The following is a 26,194-nucleotide window of genomic DNA, read 5'->3' as shown; positions in this document are numbered from 1 at the left end:
TAACATGCAGGCATGTGCTAGGCATTTCCCCAACATGACCCAGTACCATTCTCGGCAACCTTCCATGCTGAGTGTTCACACCTCTTGTGTGTGTGTGTGTGTGTGTGTGTGTGTGTGTGTGTGTGTGTGGTAAGGAAACTGAGGTGAGGGTCATGTAGCTAGTTAGTGGCAGATTTGGGATTAAAACTCAGGCAGATCTGCAAGCCCCCTCTTTCGAATGCCCACCCTTTCAAACGCCCAGTTTTCTTGGTGCCTGAGGGCCACCACTGAGTGCCTTCCTCAGCCTCAGAGCAAAGGCAGTGGTCATCTTCACTCCTCCCCCTTTCCTTTGGCACCAGCAACTTGATCTTCTCTTGGGTAGCTGTGCTTCTGCGCTCCCAGTTGTATGGGGCTGACTGACCCTCCTCCTAAGGCTAAAGCTATGGCCATGGTGGTCCACTAAGCGACAGTCGCATGACCCACCAAGGTTCATGAGAGCCAGTCCTGAACACTTGCTGAAACTACTCAAAGAGAGAAGCTCTTTTCCCACTGGGGCTACTGTGCTATCAAGACTGAAGCCGGAGCTGCTGGTATCCATACGGCCATGTGGGAAAGAGCCTCCTTGAGAACAAAGTCAACAGAGAAAAATGGGCAGGAGGATAGAAAGAGAGAAAAAGAGGCCTGATGACAACATCTGAGACCCTGGATCCAGCCAAACCTAAAGACCAATCTAATTTTGGTCTCCTTAGTCAGCTGAGCTAATAAATACCCTTCAAAGCTAACACCAGCCTGAGTCGGGTTTCTGTATCGTATAACTAATAGAGTGGGCATTTCCATATCCCCGCAGCCTACAATCTAAGGCTCTGGCTAGAATCCCAGTAAAGTCAGCACACGAGACAGCATAGCTCTGAGTGTGTGCTCTCCCTCCGGATTCTTCTCTTGAAACTGGCCATCTCTTACCTGTGAGGATATTCCCAGGCTCTCCCAAGGCCCAAGCCATGCTCACAGTCTCAGATTCTTGTTAGGATGTTAGCAAGCTGCCCTGTTTCAGGTTAGCAAGATTTCCTGTTCCATGCAGGATTTCCCCGTGTTTGTTCATTCTTAAAACAAACAAACAAAAAACCCACCCTATCTCCTGACCCCAACATTCTCCACCCACTCTGTGTGTGTTGATTTTTTAAATAGGCACATATGCAGGATAGAACCCCACGGAAATGAAGCAAAACAGAACCAAGGCAAATGAGAAACACATAAGAATGGGAAGGTACAGTAGAAAATCATATAATCCAGTAACATATTGAATAACAATAATTCTTTTTTAAAAAATTTTTTAAAGATTTTATTTATTGATTTGACAGAGAGAGAGAGAAAGCACAGCAGGGGGAGCAGGAGAAAGAGAGGGAGAAGCAGGCTCCCCGCTGAGCAAGGAGCCCGATTCGGGACTTGATCCCAGGACCCTGGGATCATGACCTGAGCTGAAGGCAGACGCTTAACTGATTAAGCCACTCAGGCGCCCCGAATAATAATAATTCTAATTATACGCACTTATTTTAGGCCCTAATTTAATATGAGCAAGATATGTGGATAATCCCTCAGAGTGCCATCCAAAGAGGATTTCATTTACCACAAAACAGTGGTAAATATTCTTTAAAAGTGGGGCACCTGGGTGTTTCAGTTGTTAAGCGTCTGCCTTCAGCTCAGGTCATGATCCCGGGGTCTTGGGATCGAGCCCCGCATGGGGCTCCCTGCTCGGCGGGGAGCCTGCTTCTGCCTCTCCCACTCCCCCTGCTTGTGTTCCCTCTCTCACTGTGTCTCTCTCTGTCAAATAAATAAATAAAATCTTTAAAAAAAAAATATTCTTTAAAAGTAAGTGCTTGATGTCACTGGTATACAGAATAGCAATACAGCCTATAGGGAATTCAGCAGTCAACTCCCAGGACCTCGTCCTGTCCTGAGGGCACACTCAGTATTGCCCACTGCCTGTTCTCTTTCTTCCCTCCCTCCCTCCCTCCTTTCTGCCTTCCCTCCTTCCTTCCTTCATCCCAACAGCCTAGAGAAAGAAGATCTAAGTTGGGAAGTTCTTTTTGTAGGCATTTCCTTTTTAAAGTTAACATCCTTAACAAGAACTCTATAAAGAAGATGCCATTCTTATCCCTCTACCAGCTGAGATAGTCATTAAAAAGAGGCAAAGCCAAAATCTGAACCCAAGTAGTGTGACCCCAGAACCCATGTTCTAGCCACACCTGCTCTTTAGACCGAGAAGAAGGGAGAGCTGAACTGTCAATTTCAGGAGTCCGTAGCAGGTAGAATAATGGGTGTCCCCCCAACCAAATGTCTGTACCTAATGCCCGGAAACTGTAAATATGTTAGGTTACGTGGCAAAGGAGAATTAGGGCTGTGGATGAAATTAACCTGCTAATCAGGAGATTATTCTGGATTATCTGGGTAGGGCCAATGTTATTTAGAATATCTCCGAAAGTGGAAGAGGGAATTAAAAGAGAACACAGAGAGCAGCATGGGAAGCTTGGATGATGGAGAGATGGGGTGAGCAGGCAAGAAATGTGGGCCACCTCTGGAAGCTGGAAAAGACAAAGAAATGGGTTTTTCCCTAGAGCTTCTAGGAAAAAAACACAGCCCTGCCGATTCCTTAACTGTAGCCCAGGGGATCTTCTAACCTACAGAAGGTTACCTCCAAGAAGGTACCTATAAGATAAAACATTTGTAACGTTAAATAAAGATGATACTAAGTTTGTGGCAATTGGTAATGAATGGTAGCAACTAGAAAATGAATCCAGAAGTCAGTCTGGTCAGGCCTGAGTAGTGAGCACCTGTGAGAAACCAACAAAGCAGGCACCAGGAAGCCTGCCAGTCTGAGGGAGGAACAGAGGGATTGGAGACAGTAGCGGGGAAGGACTGGCCTTGGCCTGGGGACAAAACCCTCTTTCCTTTCCTTTCTATATCCTGGAAACCTAAGGGAAAATAGCATTCTTGATACAGAATTTCATCTGCAGACACCATTCAGTGATGTATGTGTTCCAAATTTTTTTCTGCCTTTCCCAACTCCCTACTGTGTGCTGGGTATCTAGCAATATATGTACAAGCATCTGTATTTATTCTTCGAGATCTTGCAGGGAAAAAGGAAAGTAAAAAAAAAAAAAAAAACCCAAACCAAGTCTTTAACATGGTATGAAATCTAATTGCACTCCTGAATTGAACCAGCATTGTTATTTCTTCAAATTCTCGGAAGTATACGCCGCTTAGAATTTAGACTAGGTCCCTCACCATTGGGGTTTTATTTAAATTCAATATACCAGCAAGATACTTAGTCATGATTAATTTATATTTATTAATTTACACTTACTGAGCTCCACATAGGAATAGTAAAAGGTAATAGATAAACTCACCATCTAGAAATGTGGAATCAAATAATTCTAAGGGTAATATACCCCCAGAGAGTATTTATAACTATACAGTAGTCAGACGACCTTAAATAAGAATGTCTTTAATGATTGAAATTTGTTCATTACAGAGAACTAGTCAAACCACTGTTGTCATTTCCCTTGGCTTCTGAAAAAGGCACAGTTAAGTCATGTGGGCATTAAGCCAACAGCAATGCTCCAGGGCACCAAAGGGGCTAGGTATGGGTTGGTATTTGTTACCACCTATAAGTGGGTTGACGCGGAGATCCAAATGTGTCCTCTCAACTGCCCAAGATCTTGAAGGTACTACCCTGATAGCAGTTTCCCTGAATGACAACTGCGTTGAGTTGGCAGAACAATGGCCCAGTTATCACCACCCTGTTTACCCCCACCAGCAGCCCCGGGCTGTATGGACTGAGAAACAAGCCTCACCCTTCTAGCAGCTGGTCTGGCCTTGGGCTATACGGTTCAGTCTGACAGCGAGGAAGTGGCAGAGCCTCACTGCTTTCTCCCCCAACCCAAACCTGAAGCCTGAGGTCACAAAACCCAATGTCTTCAGGGGCCTGGCAGATAAAGTAAATGAGTGCAATAGGTCAAGCACTATCAGATTCTACTTTTGATAAGGCTTGGATATGAAGAAATACCGCTCTTCTGTAAGAGGGCAAGGGCGATGGCATATGGCAATGGAAGGTCTGGCTTCATGTTGGGGAGACTGCAGGGAGCGGTGGGAACAGTAAGAAATTAGTGATCACAGGGCCATCACAAATGGGGAGTGATTACTATTTAGCTTCAGAAAATTATGGCCACATGGGAATGTGTGAGCCCAGTGTTACCAGATCTTCTGATTTTTCCAGACAAAGCCAGAGATGCAGACATTTTTGTGGCATCTGGTAATTTTAAATGTAAGTAAAGCAAATAAATAAAGAAAAACTCATTTATTTTTTTTCAATCTACCCAATAGGCAAAATAAAAGTATAAATTAGACTTGGTACATGCTTTAAAGACAGGAAGCCCCAAACCCAGCTTAGCCTCTAGAGTGGTCTGATTTCTCAAATTCTAAGAAGGAAGAGGGAGGTTTCTTACGCTTATACACACTGTGTCACCTACAGGATTCAGAGTCCTGCTAAGGGCTACAGATGCCCTCTTTTCGGAAGGTAAAAGTCCTCTAAGGAATGCCAGCTCCCAGTCACGCCAGGCTTTCCTTTCATCTGCTTTGGGACCACTCCAGTTCCCCACGCCGCCTCCCGGACCTGCTCTATTCTTAGCACAGTCGCTGCAATTGAAATGTAAGGTGCTGCCGGTCGTGAGACACTAATGAGAATCCAACCCCTTATTTCTGACATTGTTGAAAATGCCCTGACTCTTGGCCAATATCACAGGACTTTGACCCAGATCTCCCCCAAATCACAATCTCCCCCAAATACCTTCTCAAAGAATTTGTACCATCTGCTCATCAAACTTCTAGCTCCAGGAACTGTAGATTTTGGTGAAGACAAATAAAACAAAAGGCTAACCAAATTACCCGTCTCTGACACCTCCTTCCCTGAAATACCCAGCTGGCTTGCAATATTTCTCCACATAAATCATACAAATGGCCAGATTTAATCCTAGTATATCAACTGCTGGACAGTTGTAAATTCCTCAATAAGTCAGTTGATCTGCAGAGAGGAATACTAACTCTGCCTGGCAATTTCCCAATAAGAATTCTTTGTCCATTTCTAAAGGATGAATGTAATCTATAACGCACAATCTCCACGTAGTAGTCTTATCACCCTTCAGGGATGGGCGACTTCTGTGTATGCCTACTACCACCATACTTTGACAACTCACAGGGGATTCCTCTTCATCCCAGTTGATATAATGCTCTTCCTCAAAGGAGTGTGGGCAAAGAGTCACCCTCTATGCAGCTTCTTTATTAGTGGCCAGGGCTAAAGAGAAATGAACTTGAGATGGCGGTTGTGGAAAGATGTCAAATAAGGAGAAATATTACCCAAATATACTCCTGTAGCAAAACAGCCACTGATTCACATCAATTCAGGGGGTCTTGCACGTAATGGGATAGAAATGAAAAAATAGGTTGTGCTCTTGGGGAGCAGAGGAGATAGCTCCAAGGGAATGAGGGACAATAGCTTCGCAGCGTGGACTTCCTCAGCTCTGGGGTGGGAGGTTATCTCTGGCCTCCAGGAGGCATGGGGGCTTTATTTAGTTCTTAAAGAATGAAGATAAGAGGAAAATAGCCTCTTCAGGAAGAAGGGGAAAAAAGGAGGAAAAACATGAATGCTCCTTTATAAGCATCTTAAGGGAGCACCAAGCCAACTGGCCACCCATGAGATTTGGCCACTACTGCTCTGTTCTCCAAACGCATACACACACACACACACACACACACACACACACACACACACACTCCAAGAGAGGAAGGTGGTGTGGGGAGGGGCCGGCACAGGGACTGGGAGGCAGGATGGGAAAGCGATCTCATTTCCTCCCACGGAGAGCCAGGCCTCTACGGACATCCTGCGAGCTGGGGAACCCTGAGGCTTTCAGGGCTTTTATCGTATTAGAAGCATTTTTCTCATCATAACTGAGACCTTTAGTATTGCATTAAAAAGATGGTTAATTTTCTTAAGCTTCCTTTTAAACACAGAAATAGGATTAGAAGGATAACATGCTCAGATGCAAGCCCATTATTTGATTATGTCTAAACCTAATCCTGCCTTCACCTTGGCCTGCAGAGTCTCCATTTTGGGGTTTATTGGTTGATAATGCCAGGGCTGTCAGATACTATTACTTGTGTAATATCTGTTGCTACGTGCTCTTTCTTCCACTATCAAATGCTGAAGGTTGGAAATTGAATTATAGGATAAGTTCTCAAAGCCTCGCCATCTTTTAGACCTTTGTACCTATTTTCAAAGGAGAAAGAGTGATTCAGGCCCCCAAAGAATGGGGACTCTCACCAGTAAATTCATAAATTCATTTCTAATAACGCTTCGGAGGGAAGCCTTATGAGTAACCTTCTTTCCATTGAGCAGGCTTTCTACTCTTTCATGTTATTAAGAATCAGGAAAAATGGTATTGATGTTAATAAAAAGATCAGAAGAGACAGCTACAGGTGACCATTCTCTATCCTATTACTTTTCATATTATAGTAAAATCATCTGTCACATCATCTCCTTGAGGGGAGGAACTGTGTCTTATTGCCACTCAGTGGCTCACATGGTTCCTGGCCCAAAGCTGGTGTTCAGTAAATACTTGTGTGACTGAACCAAGAATTTATATCATCTCTGGATTATACACAAGAAGGCACCCTTATCGCATTGGGTTTTCTCAGTGGAGAAGGAAAAAGTATTCGCAGGCCTGAGTGTCCGAGGTAGAGGCTTGGGATAACCCCAGAAGCACACGGACAGCCCACCCCCCCACCCAGACCCACCTCGCCTTCTCCCCTCCCCATCCCAGCAGCTTCTGTGTTTCTTTACCTGTCGCAGTGGTTGCATTTAAAGGGCTTTGCACCTGTGTGTTTCCTGTAGTGCCTTGTGAGCTCATCGCTTCGTGCAAAACGCCATTCACACCCTTCCCATGAGCACTTATAAGGCTTCTCACCTGCAAGAAGAGATGGAACGACCACGGTCAACAATAGGAACAAAATGGCCACACGCCTGGTCAGGTTCTGCTACCTGTCCATCATCTTGGAAAAGGGCTGTATAAATTATTCTTGAAAGACTGCATTTCCTAATACAGTTGGTCACATTTTCTTTAGGCTCCTGGTATTTTGTTGTTGTTGTTGTTGTTGTTGTTGTTTTAACCTTCAAAAGTGGTTTCACAGGATCCTCTAACCTGGAGCTGTCATTTTGGTTCCCAGAGTCAGAGCATTTCCTTCAACTGGTGAAGGATCAATTTTTATTTATTTTCTATTCCCTGGAGCACTTTGACCCCCCACTGTCCAAGCAGAAAGGAAATGTGCTATTTTCATCTGAACCACAAATGCTTCTAATTCTATTTTTCTCCAGAACCTACAGTAATTTACCATTTCAGCCTTTTTAGCCTTCTCCCTCCTACCACAAACTGGAGCCAGGATGCTGACTGACAAGGCAAACAGCTCAGGTCTCCCAGAACCACTGTTCCTTCCAGTAAATGGGAATGGATGGACAGTCAGGAGAAAGGGCTATGATTTGAGAGTAAAACAAAAATCACCTGACAATTCCTGGCGTTTATGTAAAATGCAGTCACAAAGTCCTATTGAAGAAGCCCCTAACTTAATGGCTCCAGAGCATTCATATTAGAGAGAGATAGAGTTTTACAAAATATTTTTAAAGCCAATTTGTAGAGCAAGGTTTTAGCCACCAGTGAAGCTACTTATAAGTACGAAATTAGAGCTCTTGTGCTCAAGTGACCTTTTTGCATGGTAAATACAGACGGAGGGATATGTAAGAGAAAGTACATGATTTTTCCGTAGACCTTTTTCTTTAACCCATCAACGGCTGTCACCCAACATGGCAAATATTTACCCTTCCCAGTGTATGGTGCCTGGTTCCGATTAAGAAGAAAAATAATCTTCCAAACCCCATGAAGTCATGAGAGTTACTGAGCCCTGGTAACTGAGAGGCAGGTTGTGCAGTGGTCATGAGCCCCGACGACGACCTTCCCGGGCCCAGCTTTCGGTGCTGCCCCTAACTGTCTAACCCCGGGCAAGTTAACAAACCTGTCTGTGCCTCTGTTCTTCTAGAGATAATAACAGTACGTAACTCAAAGTGTTCGGAGAGCATAACTTAATATACACAGGTATTATATATTCATTAGAACACTGTCTGGCTCACTTAAGATTCACATTACTGGTAAATGTTATAAATTGCCAAACCCCAAATTTCAGGATACACAGGTGCCAAAGTAGTACTATGGTTGCCCCATTATTGCTCTATTTTTAATAGCCAGACCTTCATGAGGCAGCGCTTAAGGAGACATTGCCCAGGTACTATACTTGACCCACTTTCTTCTTCCCACCTTTTTCCTTCCCTTTAAACCTGACTACAAAGTGCTCACAATTCTTTATTTGTATCACCTAGAATTGAACCAAACATGATTGAAAGTTTCATTTCATTAAATCGATGCCCTAGTGAGCTACTGCTCTGTACGGCCCATAGAGAAGAGGAAGGAGAAACACAGGCATTTCTTTTAAAGGGAACCAAGAGGACACGAAGGAGGGCTAGAAGCACAGGAGGAAACCCATTCAGTTTTGGAAATCAGGAAAAAAAAAAAAAAAGAATCACTGAGCAGTGTTAAAAGTTCACCTTCTGGATGCTTAAAGCCAAAATTTTAGAAAATTGTACCTGCTGAAAAGAAAATAGCAGAAGGGGGGGTTGTCAAATCAACTTTGGAGTTAACACACCTGGGATCGGCGTTCATTACAGAATATGCCTCAGTGTCTTTCTCTGTCAAATGGGGCTGAGCTTCCCGTGTTTGTTGTGAGGTTTAAATATGTTGTCATATAGAGGACACACATCCTGAGCCAGACGCAAGGTAAATATTCTATCAATTTCAACTTCTCTTCCTCCCATATACACCTGTGTTCTCAGAAGCTGTCTAAAGGTTGTCATCCAAAACTTTCGAAGCTCAGGCTCCAGACAGCTGAGTCTGGAATCACTCTGGGCAACCTAATATTGGAGAAACAGTGTTTTTAAGTTTTAAATATTTTCTCAGTATACTGATGAGAATGCTCCAGAAAAACTGAGTGCTCTTGCGATCTACTATGAAGGAATGGGATGCTGAGGGGAAAGAAGAGACCCCAGTTGGAGAGAGGTGGGCCCTCCCTGAGAGGCGTGTTGGCATCCTTTACTTAATGTGATTGATTGCCCACCAGGCTCCATTATTCAAGGAAATCTGGCACAAACAAACAAACAAATAAAAAAGGAGAATGAGGCACGTCAGCGACTTTAGAAATTCACAATGCCCTCCACCCACCCAAGGCCTTCAAAGGCAAGTAACACTGCAGGTTCCTGGAGCCTGGGGGACCCAATACACCCCAAATGCAACAAGGCATCTGGAAATCCCACGACATTCTATAGCCACAAGCAGAGACATCTGTCCCCAAAATCAATCCCACAATTGAACTAACCCATCCATCATAGGCAACCACATTTTGAAGGACAGAGGAAGGACAGAGAGAAAATGGAGGTTCAAGTGGATGTCTTCAGGTATTTTTGAAAAATTGTTCTTTCAAACCATTTGGTTTTTCCCCTTGGTGAATTTTTTAAATAGTTATGTTTTGACGATTAATATTAAGGATTTAGATACTTCCCAGAAAATAATACAGACTCAATTAGTCTGTATTTCTCAATTAGTTCTGGCACAAGCCAATTATCCTATCCAGTGGCTATTTCAGTATCCCTTTTGCCAGTGTATAGACAGAAACTACAGATAGTTTGACTTGGCTTTGAGTTGTATCACCTAACATTGTTTCCTGCTAGCAGAAGAAGCTCTTTTGTGTCCTTATGGTTTAGTCAAGATATATTATGGTGCCTCATCAATCTATTTTTCCAGTGTCTGATTCATTTACCTGTAAGTTGCCATTTCAGCAAATGCTCACTAATATGAACTTTAAAATAACCAAGAAAGAACTCGACCAAGCGAAGGAGCAGTGCCTGATACAGGCAGAGTACAGAAATCAGAGGAGCAAAATATACATATAAAGAATTGGGAATATGACTTCATATTTAGGGCTCAGAAATGGTGGGGTTAGGCTGGCCTTATTTCTAGGTCCCATATCGGCTTCTGTAAACCAGTGCCTACTTGAGAGGCATCAGTGAAAGTCCTCTGTCAGTACTTTGCTTGGCCAAGATCACACCTCCCTAGACACCAGCACCCACTGCTTGATGTCGGGGGCAGAACCACCTATATCCACGATGTATTAGTTTCCATCTGAACAGCCTACATAAAGATTTCTGTGTATTTCATAAAAATCTTGGGTTTTTTTCTTTCTAGAAGAATGGCTTTCTTTCTAAAAGAAAGGAAGAAAGGAAGAGAAAGGGGACAGAGGGAGGGAGGGAAGGAAGAAGAAAGCAAGGAGGGAGGAAAAAAGAGAAAGGGGCAGTCAGTTTTAACTGGAGCGGACTTCATGCAAAATCAGCTTATCTCCTTCATCCTGCCCTCTCTTCCACCCTCCTTCTCTCCTTGCTCCACTCCAGGCACTATTCCTGGGTAGAACACAGAAAACAGCACACCCTTGCACAACACTATACTGTATGGCACCTGGGACAATGCCTGCCTTCCAGCTCACAGCAACTCAATAATGATCAAAAATGTTCAGGAGAGGTCTGTAGGAGACAGGCAGATGGGAGAGAAACTTAAAACATTAGGACTAAGGCTGGAAGGCGTGTGTGGATGAAGGCGGGCACAGCACAAATCGGATGGACGAGGGGGCATGGTAGTGCGTGCACAGTTCACAGGGCCAGAAGCGGAGCCACGGTCAGAACCCCCCTGAATTGCAGGTGGAATATCAAGATCTACTTTTCCTATCTAGAAATTAACCCCAGGAGACGTGTTTCCCTCAGAGGTGATAGTAGGTCTAATCAGGTGTAAATACATTTATAGCCGTATGAGGGCTCTTAAGGAGAGCTAAGGATGCTTGAGAAACAGGACTTGACATTTAGCAAGGTTGAATCATGGCAAGAATTCATGCTCTCCCACAGAATGGCCTCTGAAATGGAATGTGGGCTAAACCAGCATGGCATTTTTTTTTTTTAGTTTCTTATAGAGTAACTCTCTCTACATCATGATCATCAAATTTGATTGGTCAAAATGCACATAAATACCTTTGAACATGTACCTCCAATACAAGTAGATTTATTCATGAATTGTATAAACGTACTGATGTCTTAGTATGTTAGGATATTATAAAATATGCTTTCAATACAGAAATTAAAAAGAATGGGACTAAATTAAATACAAATAGAAGGTTTACATTTTTCTTCCTGCACTCAAAAAGACTGCATTGTACGCCCTACTTTAGAGACCGCCGCTCCATAGGATAAATGGAAACAGCTTGGCTCCAAGCCTGCTGGTCTCAGTGCTTCCAGACTTGGATCCCACAGTCCATTCTCCCTACAGCAGTCCGAGGAATCCTTTGAAAATATAATCAGCACGGGGGGGGGGGGGTCCTTCTAGGGGATTTTAGTGTCTATATTTCCATATAATTGGTTTCTCTGACATCCCCCTGGATTATATTTTGTGCATTTGAAAACACTCCATGAAGCATTCTACAGACCTCACCAGACTGCCGAAGAAGTTCATGACCCAAACGAGGTTAAGAAGAAATTACAGTGGGGGCGCCTGTGTGGCTCAGTTGGTTAAGCGACTGCCTTCGGCTCAGGTCATGATCCTGGAGTCCCGGGATCGAGTCCCGCATCGGGCTCCCTGCTCGGCGGGGAGTCTGCTTCTCCCTCTGACCCTCCTCCCTCTCATGCTCTCTGTCTCTCATTCTCTCTCTCTCAAATAAATAAATAAAATTTAAAAAAAAAAAAAAAAAAGAAGAAGAAGAAATTACAGTGTGAATGTTGCAGTGGCTTGCTGTCATTCTCAGAATTCAAGTCAAAAGCCTGGGCAGCCCTGGGGTATAGAGTCTATATGATCTGGCCCCTTTCTAATCCCATCTCCTACCCCCGTCTCAGGGCCTTTGCACTTACTAACCCCTCTGCCTGGCATACTTGGTCCCTCACCTGAGTCAGGTCCCTGCTCGAGAGCGTCTCCTCCTCAGGGAGCCCTTAGCCTCAACCATCCTCCATAAAACAGCAGATTCTGTCACCTGCTCCATAGCACTCAATCACTTTGAAATTAGACTGCATGTCGTTTGTATTATTGTCTGCTTCCCCTGCCAGAACGTAGGTTTTGTGCAGGCATCTGCTTTGTTTGCTGTGGTACCAAGAGCACTAAAGTAGGGCCTGGCTCAGTCCCGTAGGATACAGTGAATGAATAAAGCACCCTGGTTTGCAACGAGGAACCAAGGGACACAGAGGGCAGGGCAGCCTATGTGATTTCAGCCCCTGGCTTTCTACGTATTGAACTGGCTTAAGAGTAGAAAATGTTTATTTGCTGGCCAATCCTCTACTCCAGGGAATGAAGTACGGAACTACGATGGATTAAATATTCCTTCACCATCATAGGTCACTTCCACTTCTTCTCGATCTGCCCGAGCCTAAAGAAAGGCGTATCCTGAAAATCTTCCTGTAATATTCAGCTCACATCTGGGACCACAGCCTCCTGAGCAACATCCCCTCTGGGAAGCCAAGTGCGTCACTTTATGCAACTCATTTGTAAAGGTTCTCGCTGAATATGTGTTTGGGAGAGCATGAATGATACGTCAAATGTACTGCACCATAAATTGGCCTGTAAGATACAGATTGTGGAATAAAATATGAACATGTCAGAATCGTGCATTCCAGGTTTAAAAACCCCTTGAAAATAAACATCGTTAATGCAAATCTTCTGCGTTCATTTCCTGATCTGCAAATTTTCAAGTTCTTAATCCAATTCCTAGAGAGACTAGGACCTTGACATGTCCAGATTTCTGTTAAAACTAATTTTATCTATTGCTTTTTACTTTTTAAAAAATGTTACTAAATTTCTGTTATCTGGGCATGTCAAGGTCCTGGTCTCCTTAGGACTTGGATGAGGAACCTGAAATTTTGCAGATCAGGAAATGAAAAGTAAAATGGAAAAGAGGAAGAATACTTTGTAATGGGTTTGCACTGCCACCGAGTACATCTAGAGGAAATCAGCAAAAACCAGGCAATTGCTTCCACATTACATTCAGCAGCACTAGAGAATTTAAGCCACCTGGGGAATAAAGACACTGAGAGAGAGAAAATGTCACTAAGCTCTCTTAACGCTGGAAAAAGAGTAAGCAGTAAACATCACTCCTCAGCTTGGCAATCCCTTCTCAGGGTATCGGAGCTGCAAGTAAAAAACACCCCAAATTGTTTTTTTTTTAAAGATTTTATTTATTTATTCATGAGAGACATGGAGAGAGCGAGAGAGGCAGAAGCAGAGGGAGAAGCAGGCTCCCCGCTGAGCAGGGAACTCGATGCGGGACTCGATCCCAGGACCTCGGGATCATGACCTGAGCCGAAGGCAGATGCTTAACCATCTGAGCCACCCAGGCGCCCAAACACCCCAAATTATTAACTCTGCTTTGGAAAACTGGCTCAGAGTTCCTCTTGGATTCCAGCTGAATCTGCAAGATTCTCTTTTTTCAAGGTATTTTAGATTAGGTGATTGTTGAAAAACGAGAGAAAGGCTTTCTTTTCTAGAACTTCAAGAGCATTTACAACAACTACATAAAACAAAATGTGTTCTCATTTATTTACGTTCCAGGTTGATTTTTTCATTCATCCATTACTTGCTCACCCAACAGCCTCCAAGGTGCTGGGACGCCTGAGCGGTTGAATTTGCATAAAGGAGCCGTCACTGCCCTGAGCACACAAGCTTCCTCTCTTTTCTGGCATTCAGAAAACAACTAATGAAACGATGACCGGCCTCAGTCAGGTTACATCCTTACAGCCTGGATCATCACCTTAAAATGGCTGTTTAAAATGTATAACCTAAGGGGCGCCTGGGTGGCTCAGTCGTTAAGCGTCTGCCTTTGGCTCAGGTCATGATCCCAGAGTCCTGGGATCGAGCCCCGCATCGGGCTCCCTGCTCGGCGGGAAGCCTGCTTCTCCCTCTCCCACTCCCCCTGCTTGTGTTCCCTTTCTTGCGGTGTCTCTCCTGTCAAATAAATAAATAAAATCTAAAATAAAATAAAATAAAATGTATAACCTAAAAGTTAAACCATGCCCTCAATAAGGGTAGCTCCTACTTCAGAATATGGGGAGGGGCGTGGGAAAGAATTTTGACATAATCCCACAACTATTGACATCCATGGTGTCTAGGACAGTAGCCACTTGCCGCATGCGGCTATGAGCACTTGAAACGTGGCTAAGGTGACCAAAGAACTGAACTTCTAATCTAAGTTTAATTAAAATTAAAACTGAAACATTATAAAGAATATTTTATACTCTTGTTATGGTAGGAACATTTAACTTTAACTATTGAAAATTCAGCATATGGATTTAAATATGCTGTAAGTACATAATACACTCTGGATTTCAAAGACTTAGTTTAAAAAAAGAATGTGAGATAGAGCTCATTAATTTTTTTCATATTGACTTTATGTTGAAATGATCATAGTCTGGATATATTGGTTTAGGTAAAATATTATTATTAAAATTAATTTTACCTATTCCTTTTCACTTTTTAAAAAATGTGGCTACTAGAAAATTTTAAATTACATATACAACTTGCTTTCTATTTTAGACAGCACTGTTTTAAAATATATTTTCTATATGGAAACCCCACCATCACCTCGACCATAAACTTTCTCCCATGCCTAGCCCAAAAAGCTTGTTGCCACCTTGCCTTCCAGATCCCTGAGCCCTGATATGCATCTCTCCAAAACACCTTATCTGGGTCTCCGGCTGAGCAGGCAAAGTCAAATACCTAGACTTCTGGTCTCATTCACTGATGATGAAAATACAGTCTCTTCATTGTGGCAAGTTGGATTCAATCTACATTAATTGTTGGCTCAAATCTCTACCACGCAATGACACTGCTGGAGATTCAAGCTAAAAGCAAAGGGTCTCTGTAGTAGAGGAGTTCCCAGGTGGGGAAGTCCCACGCTTGCATACGAACTACACAAGGCCCACGTGTTTGATAAAGGAATGTGCATGACATGTGGGAGAGGAAATCTCTAGGACTCTGTAGGAGCATTAGGGTAGCCATCCCTTGACGCCTCGATGAAACTTGAATCATTGCTCTATTGGAGAAAAATGGACTCGTTATCAAAAAATGACTCGCCATAGAAAGCCAGATTCTTCTCATTCTGCCTTTGCTGCCTAATAGCAATGTGGCCTTGCAGAGTCAGTAAATTTCTTCTTGAGACTTCTTTTTCTTAACTGTGGGGGGAAGGAATAGAAAAAAATCTGTCTTACTTCCCTCCTAGTTATGATGATTCAATGGAATCTAGTATATGGAAGTTACTGGTCAATTACAAAGTCCCAAATGCACGGAAGGTGTTATCATGATGATGGGGATATCAGAAGAGGGGTGCAGGCGTGCGGAGGCCAGAGAAGGCTAACAGCACAGAGACTGTGTCAGCTCTGTGTGCAGGGCAAGGGCACATGGGCTTCTCCACGAGACTTAAAGAGCCCAAGCATCACTTCTCAGATCTACCTTACCTTGTGAAGCACAGCCAGGAAATACACAAGATTAAACAAATCTTTGGGCACCAGCTTCCATTTTTAATGACTGTTAACTTCTACCAAAAAGTCTTTGGAAGTGAGGTGTTAGATTCTTGGTGAATGTGTATGAAATGTTCGAGGAAGACTGGGTTGGTCATGAAAACTGGCAACTACCCCAGATGCTGGAATTAAGTATAGCTGTTGGCAAATGAAGTTCTTTCAGTGTGCAGCCTGTGATCCCAATGCTTGTTTCAGAAACCACAGCATGTTTCTCCTAGACCAAGGGGTCTCATAATATTCTCAAAGTCAAACTGAATCTTTATTTCATTAAAAATGTATAGTGTTCTAATATTTTTAGTGGGTTGAGTGAGGTGTAACTCATACCCTCCCCTCAAAAAACAAACAAAAATACCACAAGTTTTAGGATAGGTATTATTGTAATTCTCAAAAGACTATAAACTCACTTAAAAATGTAGACTTCAACACTCATACCTAAAGTTATATGTTCTCATGTTGTGAAATAGGTAAGCATGACCAGGTAGGGAAACTACATACTTTTCTGGCACTGAGGTTAATTTCTTTTTCTTTTTTCTTTTCTTTTCTTTTTTTTTTTTTTGCATTTTTTTCTTATTTTGGTTTTATCCTTTTTGTCTTTGTTGTTGCTATTCATGATTAATATTTTTTTGAATTTTTAAAAAATATTTTATTTATTTATTTAGCAAGAAAGAGAGCACCAGTGTGTGCACGCATGTACCAGGGGAGGGGCAGAGGGGGAGGGGGAGAGAGAATCTCAAGCAGGCTCCTCGCCGAGCACAGAGCCCAACTTGGGGCTTAATCCCATAACCCTGGTATCATGACCTGAACCAAAACCAAAAGTTGGACATTCAACCAACTGAGCCACCCAAGTGCCCCTCAAGATTAATTTTTTAAAATTATTTTTATCAGCTTTTTCAGAGATAAATCCAAAGAAAGTTTAATGTCAATTTGGGAATTTCAGCATATTTTGGTGATTACCAGGGTTACAATAAAGTCAAAAGCTAGATATAAACTGAATTTGAAGAAAAAAGTTGTTAAAACATTCATCTTTTTTCCTGTCAAGATGACGACGACGATGACACCATGTGAATTTGTTGAATATGAATTTATAGGACATTTCTTCCACTTAGTAGTAAAGGTACTATTCTGTAAGCCAATTTCCCATAATTCACTTTGATGCATTTAGATAGGAACTTGATTATTTCAAAATATGAATTTTAAACTCATGGCCAGTCTTTGGTTTTTTGCATTCAAATATAAAGACAACCATACTGCAAAGGATGTATGCAGGCACGGCCTATGACAACCACAATGACCAAACTATTAATTTTTGAGTCACTTTTAAAAATTCAATTTTAAGAATGAAGAGAAAGAAATGTTACTTTAGGGGCACCTCGGTGGCTCAGTCGTTAAGCGGCTGCCTTCGGCTCAGGTCATGATCCCAGGGTCCTGGGATCAAGCCCCGCGTCGGGCTCCCTGCTCAGCGGGAAGCCTGCTTCTCCCTCTCCCGCTCCCCCGCTTGTGTTCCTGCTCTCACTATCTCTCTGTCAAATAAATAAATAAAATCTTTAAAAAAAAAACAAAAAAGGAAAGGTTACTTTAGCTCCCCGCATGTTCCAAGCTTAGTTAATATCACAGCCACTCAGAAAGTGACATCTCTGATGCAGACAGGCACTCTTTAGTAGTAAACCAACCCAGAACATGAACCCTTCCCCCAAAGATCCAATTCATTGCAGAGGCTGGAAACAGGTGTACGACTTCAAGTGTGTATCGCAAGAAACAGATTCTTCTGCATGGAGGGTAGTAGTAAGGAAAAGAACAAATGTGGAGCACGCAGCTTTGAGGTAAGGTAGGCTTACCTGCTACCTCCTGGAGAGGATTGGAGGGGGCTTGAGGGCAGTGTGAGAGGGCTGGTACCTGAGAGTCATGGAAACAGAGGGTGCATGGAGGTCCAGGATATGTGGGAGGCGGGGGGGCTGGGGGGAGGCTGAAACAAACCTCATGAGACCCAGGACCTATGCATGTCATCAACTGATACATATCACAGTAGTTGATGATGCCTAATCTATTGTCCTAGGCATACTGAACTTTTCACTAACTAAAAATGAGAAAATATAAGCCCGAATCATTTACTATTAGGATGAAAGTTAACTTTCTGCTACATGTTTGATAAATATGAAAAGAGATGCATCAGTAGTATAGAAAACCCATGGGAGTGGATAATCCAAAAAACATCGCAGATATGATTTTGGAAGCTATCAAATGATTGGCTTCAGCATCTGAATTTGTTCTGATTAAGCTAAAGCTAATATTAATTGTTATTCCTGATTATATAAATGCAGATCATGGAGAAAAGGTGACCCAAGCATATGATTATTTTATAGGCAATTTGCCCTAAAATTAAAAAGCAAAAAAAAGGTAACTTTATCAATCTTCAAGAAGCCCAAAGTGGATAATTTACATAGAAATGATAAAGAGATGGGCCCTCCCCTAGACCAGCTACTATTCAAGTTGAGTAGATATGGATCTAATTCTCTAGAGATTTTTAGAGGTAAATATTAAATCACCCAAGCTTTAAAACATCAATTTGTCTGTATAACTCTCTTCCAAGATGATCAAACACTGTTTTTCAGAGACTGAATTTCCTCATTAGCTAAAGCAACCCAAATATGTACCTTACCCGACTATGAAGTATAAGAAAAGGGTAACTCAGAAGGGAAATTCAAGTGTCTTCTTTTGACAAATAATAACCTAAGACAGATGCTCTTCATGTACCACTACCTATGTACTTAAAAACAGATGTCCACAAAATCATCTCACTTATTTTTCTACCCTAATCTACCCACTGCTCCTTACATACAGCCCTCGCTCTCCAGCACCCTCAAGCAGCCCTCCCCACCCTGTCCCACTTACTAGAATGTCGTCTACTAGAATGAATCCGTCTTCCACATATCACCCCAGTCTGAAGTGTTTCTCCTGCTCAGAAATCTACAGTCTTGTCAGAATTTGCAGTCTTTGGCTACTTATTGACTATGTTCTGGGAGATGTTTAATTTCTTATGCCTTGATCCATCGCCCTGCTTGCCCCACCCATGATACAGAAAGTGCTTTTAACACTGGCATGCCTAACACTGCCAACTCAACAACTGTGATTAAGAACCCAATGTGTCCAGGCACAGGGCTAGATGATTCTCATTTGCTTCTTTGTCATCACCCACAATGTCTAGCACAGGCTCAGGCACATCATACATACTCCATGGGATGCTTGCTAATTAACAGATTGGGGATCAATCAAAAATTAACAGTACAGAAAGCTTTGTTACCACCTTGCCTTCCAGATTCAAAAGCCCTAACATGCATTATCTGAAATACCTCATCTCTGTCCATGGGTGAGCAGGCAAAGTCAAATGTCTAGACTTCTGGTCTCATTCATTCATGGTAAAAATACAGCCTCTTTAATGTGACAAGTTGGAGTCCATCTACATTAATTATCAGTCTAATCTGTACTGAGCAACGACAGTGCTGGAGATTAAAGCTAAAAGCAAAGGGTCTGTGCATTAGAGGAGTTCCCAGGTGGGGAAGCCCCATGGGTGCATACAAACAGCATGAGGCCACAGCATGTGCAAAGACCCAGATACGAGAGACAGTGGTTTGTTAGAGCTGGGGTAAAGGATGAGCATATAAGGAGGAATTTCAAGAATGGCTGGAGAAGTGGTAAGAGCCAGACCCTGTGGTACCTTGATGACAAGCTATTCCCCCCAGAAGACTAACTGCCGTGAGGTCAGAACCCACGCCTCTGCATATTTGTATCCTCAGAGCCTGGCCCAATGTGTGGCACTACTACTTTAAAAAGCATATCCTCTGGGAAGTGATTCTAGACCAACTCCGGTAGAGTTGGGTGCTGCTTCCTCTCTGTTCCTATAACTTCCTTTAGAAGAGTCTTATCATATTGCTTGAGTCATTTTTTTTTTACATGATGTAGTCTCACAAAACCCAATGGTTCCTTCGAGGGCAGAGACCAGGTTTATTCATTTTAGTATTTCCAAGACTCAGGATGCCAAAGACATGCCAAAGACCCTTGATGAACTTGACTGAACGAACACGCACATATGTTACAAGTCCTTCAAACCTTCTTTAAACACTGTAATCTAGATCCTCCTACTTCCTCTTTCTGCTGCTCCAGAATATGAATAATTAGGAAGAAAACACAATGACTGAAGCCACCCATGGAATCTACGTTAACACACACACACACACAAGACATCCCCCCACCAAATCTGCAAACAATTCAGCCCAAACATACTGACACCCACATACATCGAAACACCCCCCCACAATCTGTCAGCCTGTACACCTGTAACCTTAAACAGCCTCAATTTTGTCTGTTCTAAACCCACAGCTACAAAATACTTTCTCTTTATTCTTCTATTTAATTTTCATCCTGGGACAAAAGTGTCAAGGCAATGTGACTTTTTACTTTGAGGGGGGGAAACGTGCAAGAAATACTAAGATATGGTTCTTTTGATCCTATAAGCTTGCTCTCTCAAGTTATTAATTTCCCATTCACTTCATATTATTCCAGTAATTCACTGTTCTCATAAAATGCAAAATGTAAATTAAGTTTCCATTCAGAACTCCTGGCATGCCAGAGGAACCTAGTTTTCGTGCAGTTATTTTGATTTTGCAATGCGCCACAAACTAGAATACACTAAAATTTTTCCCTTACCATGTTAGACATTTAGAATTTCAGAACTCAAGTGTTTCATGTTCAAATGTCTGCATTACAGGCTAAAAAGAAACTATTCTTAAGAGAAGAGCATAGTGCAACTGCCAGTTGACTTTCTATATCCATTCTCCCTTTTTCTGTAAGAGAACCCCCAAATTTTAGTTGGGCTCATTGCCACCCAAAATTAAGACTATTTCCCAGCTCCTTTGCCGCAGCATGTTGACATATGACTAAGTTCTGGCTGATGAGATGTGAGTGGAAGTGACAAGTGCAATTTCAAGCTGTACTTTAAAAGGTTGGGACATCCTCTCCCCTTCCCACTTTTAAAATAGCTGCATGAAAAGTAGGTTCCTGGAAAGCAGGCCTGGCGGCAGCCATCCCAAACCCCACAAACACAGGCAATTCCTAAAGGACAGAAACCCTAAGGACAGGGGACAAACAGGACAGGAGTCTGAGCTTCCAACAACTTCTCAGAGCACAGCTGTCTGAGATTCTGGATTTTTATGTGAAATAGAAAAAAAAATCATATCTTTTTAGAGCCTCTGCTAGCTTGCGTCTCTGTTACAAACAGTTTCATCTATGTTCTTAATAATTCAAAGGGTAACAGAAACTGATGAATGAAAACGATACGTGCCTAAATGGCCCCAACTTACAGTATAAACATTATTTCACATCTCAGTCACACTTTTTTTACTCAGAAAGGTTACCAGAGCTCCTGTAAATGGTGTCTCGAGTGTGCAAGTACAGTTTAGTGGAACACACACACACAACTCACAATCAGGACAGCTGGGTTCTAGTCCCAGTTCTTCCTACTAACTATGTGATCTTAGGAAAGTTACATACTCTTTGAGTCTCACTTTCCTCCTCTGCAAGGTGGGGCTAACCCCTTCTTTGATGTTGGCCTTTCAGGACTATTTTGAAGTCTGAAGAGAGAGGATTATCTGTGCAAGGGCTTTGTATAGTATAAAGCACTTACAGGCAAGATGGTTATTAAAATATTCCAAACAAAAATCCTCCTTTATGCAAGGTGGCTCATATCAAAACCTAGTCCCTGGACATACTTTCCTTGTGAATAAAGGGCCTGCAGTCATTGTTGTTAGCTAAAATGGTTAGAGATCAGTGTTATGGTCTTAGGAGCAGACCTCCTTTCATTTAACTCAATACCCCAAGCCCCAGTGCTTCAACCGGCAACATGTCATTGATAGAAAGCCAAAGAGTTTAGACCAAACAGCACAAACCCAACACTACATTTAGAAAGGAAGCCCAGAGTCTGTGTACCAATAAAATATGGTATATCTCACCATGCCTCATATATCATGCACTGACATATGTTTGGCTTTTCCTACTGGAGATAGAGATGGCAGAATCAAACCATGATGAGATGTCCATATTTTTCTTCCTCACAGAGATACACATAGAATACAAAACTAAGTGTGAGAGAAAGACACAAAACGTTATACACAACTTGGACAATAAACGTTATCTTTTCAGAGAAAGCACCTTGAATGACCATCCTGAGCCAAAGACTGTGGCCCCATCCAGCCATCCTCAATCAATGGTAGTGGTTTACAAATCCTGGGGCAATATTCAGTGAGCTCTCCTTATGTGCCGGGCACTATAGGAAACTAAAGGCTTCATGAACTTTCTTTCCTTGAATCCTCTCAACAGCCCTGTGAGACACATGCTAGTATCTTCCCCATTTTACAGATGAGAAAATGGAGGGTCAGAGAAGTAAAGCCACTCACCAAGTTCTCCAGCTCGTAAGTGGTACACAGTCAGGATTTAAACTCAGGCAGCTTTACCTTCCGTCCACAGGCTTAACCCCTACCTTACTCTGACTCTTACTGGAACGCCAGCCATTAAAATAGAATAAATGTTTACATTTCCTGTGGAAATACTTTCTGATAAAGCCAATCTTTCAACTGGAAAGAATGTCAGAAATATTTAGATGCACCCCTACGGTAGCTGTTCCAACTTTTTGAAAGTGAAGAAGTAATTTATTGCGACGAGAAGCCAGGGGTGTGAACTACAACTCACACCCACTCCCCCAGGCCCATCTGCCACTCACAGAACAGTGCTGCTCGCTACGGGACCTCGGCGTGGGACAGGCAGTCCATTTCCCTCAGAAGAGAATACCACATATCAACTTTACCTGTGTTTTCTCCATTTAAATCCCTTTAATTTCTCAAAGAACATCTGTTTAGCCTGACATAGCCCTAGATAAACCAAAAATGGAAACCCCCCAAGGCCAATAGCTAAACAAAGGCTTCATTCTTAACCCATACCCCCGAGTGCCTGAGAGCCCTGCAGAGTAGAAGTGTAAAATGAAGACGGCCCACTGTTGGGCTATTTCCTCCAACCCCTTAGCAGGGGTGAGTTTTTCTACCCCTCTGCCACATCCTCTCCCACACCTAGCCCAGATGCCTGGCACAGAGGATCTGCAGTGTGTGTCCTGCAGGGATAGAAGTCACAATAGGGCTGGAGAATCAAGCAGGGCTTAAAGATGTGCTTAAAGACCACAAGGCTTAAAGATGTGCTCGGTCCAGGAGTGCCTGGGTGGCTCAGTCGGCTAAGCATCCAACTCTTAATTTCCGCTCAGGTCATGATCTCAGGGTCGTGAGACTAAGCCCCACATCAGGCTCTGTGCTGGGCATGGAGCCTGCTTGGGATTCTCTCTCTCCCTCTCCCTCTGCATCTCCCCACCTGCTCTTGTGTGCTCGCTCTTTCTCAAAAAAAAAAAAAAAGAAAGAAAAGATGCTCATGGTCTAATCTGGTGGCCACCAGCTGAAGGTGGCTCCTGAGCACTTGAAATGTGAGCAACGTGAATTGACATGTGCTTTAAATGTAAAATACACACTGAATTTCAAAGACTTAGTATGAAAAAAAAGGATGTAAAATTGGCCATTAACAATTGTTTGTATTGATTGCATGTTGAAATGGTAAGTTTCGATATACTGAGTTAAAGTCTAGTATTAAAGTAATTAATTAGTACAACTAACTAATGAAGTAATTACTGAATAAACTAATGAAAATAAAGCTGCTAGAAAATTTATATGTAAGTATACACATGGCTCGCATTATATATTTCTATTGGACAGTGATCGTATAGGCCACATTTAAGAATTTGGACTTTATCCTAAGAACAATGGCGGCCATTGTGAACCTTTAAGCTGAGGCATAACACGATCAGACATGAATTCTCAAAACTCTGGCTACAAAATGGAGAATGGGCTTCAGAGGGAAATGAGCTGATGCGGGAGGGCGCTTGAGGAGGCGCTACACGGACTGGGAGACAGAAGATAGTGGCCGAAACACGGATGGCATTGTCCCTAGCAGCAGAGATGGAGAGAAGTGGACAAAGAGAAACCATCCTTAGGAAGTAGTGCCAACAAGATACGGATATTGATGAAGAAGGGAGAAAGGAAAGGGTACGGATCAGGGATGCCTCCCGAGGTTCTGCTATGAAGACTGGGTGGCCATTCAGCTTCCACACCCTAGTAAGTACGCATCGCGTAAAAATGGCCCATCAAGTTATCCTGGGATGGCAGCAGGCTGTCTGCATGAAGTTCCCCTGCAAGGGGCATGAATCACGGATGCTCCGGGAGGCTCTGGAACCAGTGCATGTTGTTCCAAAGTGCTCTCCTTCTGAAAAGCTCCCAGAACAAGTAACTCAAGATTCTACCCAGACAAAAAAACTTTGGAAAGCTGTCGGGAACGCTGAGGGTAACTGCTGCTGGGACCAGGAAATGAGCTGAAGGCACAACAACTGGGATGGGCAGCAGTGGAAGCAGGGTGGGGTCTTTGCTCCCAGGCCTCTTCCTGGCTTCTTTCCTAGGAAATTCCAGGAGACGGGACCGGCAGGGGAACGGGCGTCGGAGGCAGACCAGACTCAAAAGCCAGGTCAGCGCCTTACTAGCTGGGTACCCCTGGCCTCTTTCAGGTTTACATCTCCTCCTCCCTCCTGGGGAAAAGCCCCGCCTACCTTGGGAGGATGCAGGACAAGAACACAGGTACAGCATCTGAGAAATAGAGGGAGCGCCCCAAACCGGGGCTGGGGCCAGGAGGCCTTCCTCCTCCTTCGCTGCAGCGCCCTGGACACCCGCCGCCCAGAAAAGGGCGACAGGTGCGTCAGGACCTTCCAGCCTTGAGCCGGCTCACCTCTCGGAGGCAAAAGCACAACAAAGCTCCGGAAGAGCCGGGCAGGCTGGTTCGGTGTCCCCTGCATGGAGAACCGAACACCACGCCGCACGGCAGGGATGTGGGAGGCACGCTCCTTCCAGGGCAAGCCTTATCCTGAATAATTAAAGTGAAGCTCTGCTTATCAAACGAAATGAACAAAGGGTGCTTCTGACACAGCAGCCACTTTTTGTTGTTGTTGTTCTTGTTGTTTTAGGAGGCCCTTTTTTCTCAGTTACCGCTGCTTCTAATTTGATCATCTTCAGAGGCCTCCCTATCAATTTGGGTAAATTAGCACGCTTCTCTTCCGTATGGAGCTGCGGCCATAAATCACAAATATGAGTGCGTGTAAAATTATATAGCATGGGCCCAGTGTAATAACAAACACATTTATATTTTATAACTGCTGTTTTCTCCACATTCGAACTGTGTCACTGCCGGGGCCCCGGGGGCTCGCAAGCACTCCCCGCCCGCCCTGTGTGCCACAGTCTCGCTTTGTGCGCAGGTTTCCTGCCCCCTCGGCTCAGCCCGCTATCTGCCAAACACCAGCCGGCTCCTCTTTGTGTGGCGGTGGGCAAGGGATCATACCCGCTCAGGGCACTCTGTGCAGCGCAGCAGAGACACAAATGAGCAGGTGACCTTTCAAACCGTGTCAAAACGGGCCCTTGACCCAGAGACCTCAAAACTTCAGTGGCCTCACTGTCTAAATCAGCCAGCTGAAAAGACCTATGTTTGCACAATGTGATTGTGTTTACACAAAGATTTAACGCCTCAACAGAGCAAAAGCTGTTCAGTTAATTTTAATTATTGCTTTATTCTTCCCACAACAGAGTAAAAAAAAAAAAAAATGGTTAACAGTGAGCTGGTGGTAATTGATCCCGTAAGCTTTGTGCCTATGGTCCTTCCAGCTTGAGCAATGACAGTAGTGGGAAGGAAGTATGAAAGGTTTCCTTAGCTGAAAGGATTCTTTCCAGTCCCTGCCTTTCCTTATTAAACATTTTTTGTGGAGGAGATGGACACCAAAGAAGACCACAGAACAGACCACAGAAAAACTTGGAGACCTGAGTGTGGACAGAGGAAAGCACACAGGTGGGTTCCGGAAGCCTTCTATATGCCCAGCAGCAAACTTCGCAAGCAAAAGGCAAATATCAAAGGCAGGATGGGGGCCCTGCCAACTCTAATGATTTATGAAGGTTATTTCTTTGGCAGGTAGAATAAATAAAAGAGGAAAGTAAATTTGGAAATACAAAGATATAAAGGAACACAGAATCAGACAAAAAATAAATAAATAAATATAGGCAAACAATCCTCAAAAAGTAAAGCCCACAGGGGTCATGTGTGCCGTTCCTTCCACCTTCCAGGGATTTGTCTTTTGGTGTTAAAACCTTTTCTTTCTGCAGGGGCGCCTGGGTGGCTCAGTTGGTTAAGCGACTGCCTTCGGCTCAGGTCATGGTCCCGGAGTCCCGGGATCGAGTCCCGCATCGGGCTCCCTGCTCAGCAGGGAGTCTGCTTCTCCCTCTGACCCTCCTCCCTCTCATGCTCTCTGTCTCTCATTCTCTCTCTCCCAAATAAATAAAAATCTTAAAAAAAAAAAAA

The 26,194-nt window shown here is 43.4% G+C and overlaps 1 protein-coding gene and 1 long non-coding RNA gene across 4 annotated transcripts in view; both read right to left on the bottom strand.

Moving 5' to 3' along the window:
- KLF7 (KLF transcription factor 7) overlaps nt 1–26,194 on the bottom strand; it is a 90,833-nt gene that overhangs the window by 6,570 nt on the left and 58,069 nt on the right. For all 3 annotated transcript variants that reach the window (XM_006749725.3, XM_081813766.1, XM_006749724.3), the window contains exon 3: nt 6,872–6,995. In XM_006749725.3, coding sequence (XP_006749788.1) covers nt 6,872–6,995 — 124 coding nt within the window. The remainder of the gene's footprint in view (nt 1–6,871; nt 6,996–26,194) is intronic.
- The window catches only part of LOC145720480 (uncharacterized), a 25,971-nt gene continuing 15,410 nt past the window's right edge, over nt 15,634–26,194 (bottom strand). Inside the window, exon 2 of the long non-coding RNA XR_014143412.1 lies at nt 15,634–25,983. This is a non-coding gene — a long non-coding RNA (uncharacterized LOC145720480). The remainder of the gene's footprint in view (nt 25,984–26,194) is intronic.

This window comes from Leptonychotes weddellii, chromosome 3 (genome assembly GCF_054177405.1).
Source record: "Leptonychotes weddellii isolate Sample4059 chromosome 3, ASM5417740v2, whole genome shotgun sequence".
NCBI lineage: Eukaryota > Metazoa > Chordata > Mammalia > Carnivora > Phocidae > Leptonychotes > Leptonychotes weddellii.
Note: the sequence above shows the minus strand (reverse complement) of the source record. Positions and strands in the feature narration are given on the sequence as shown.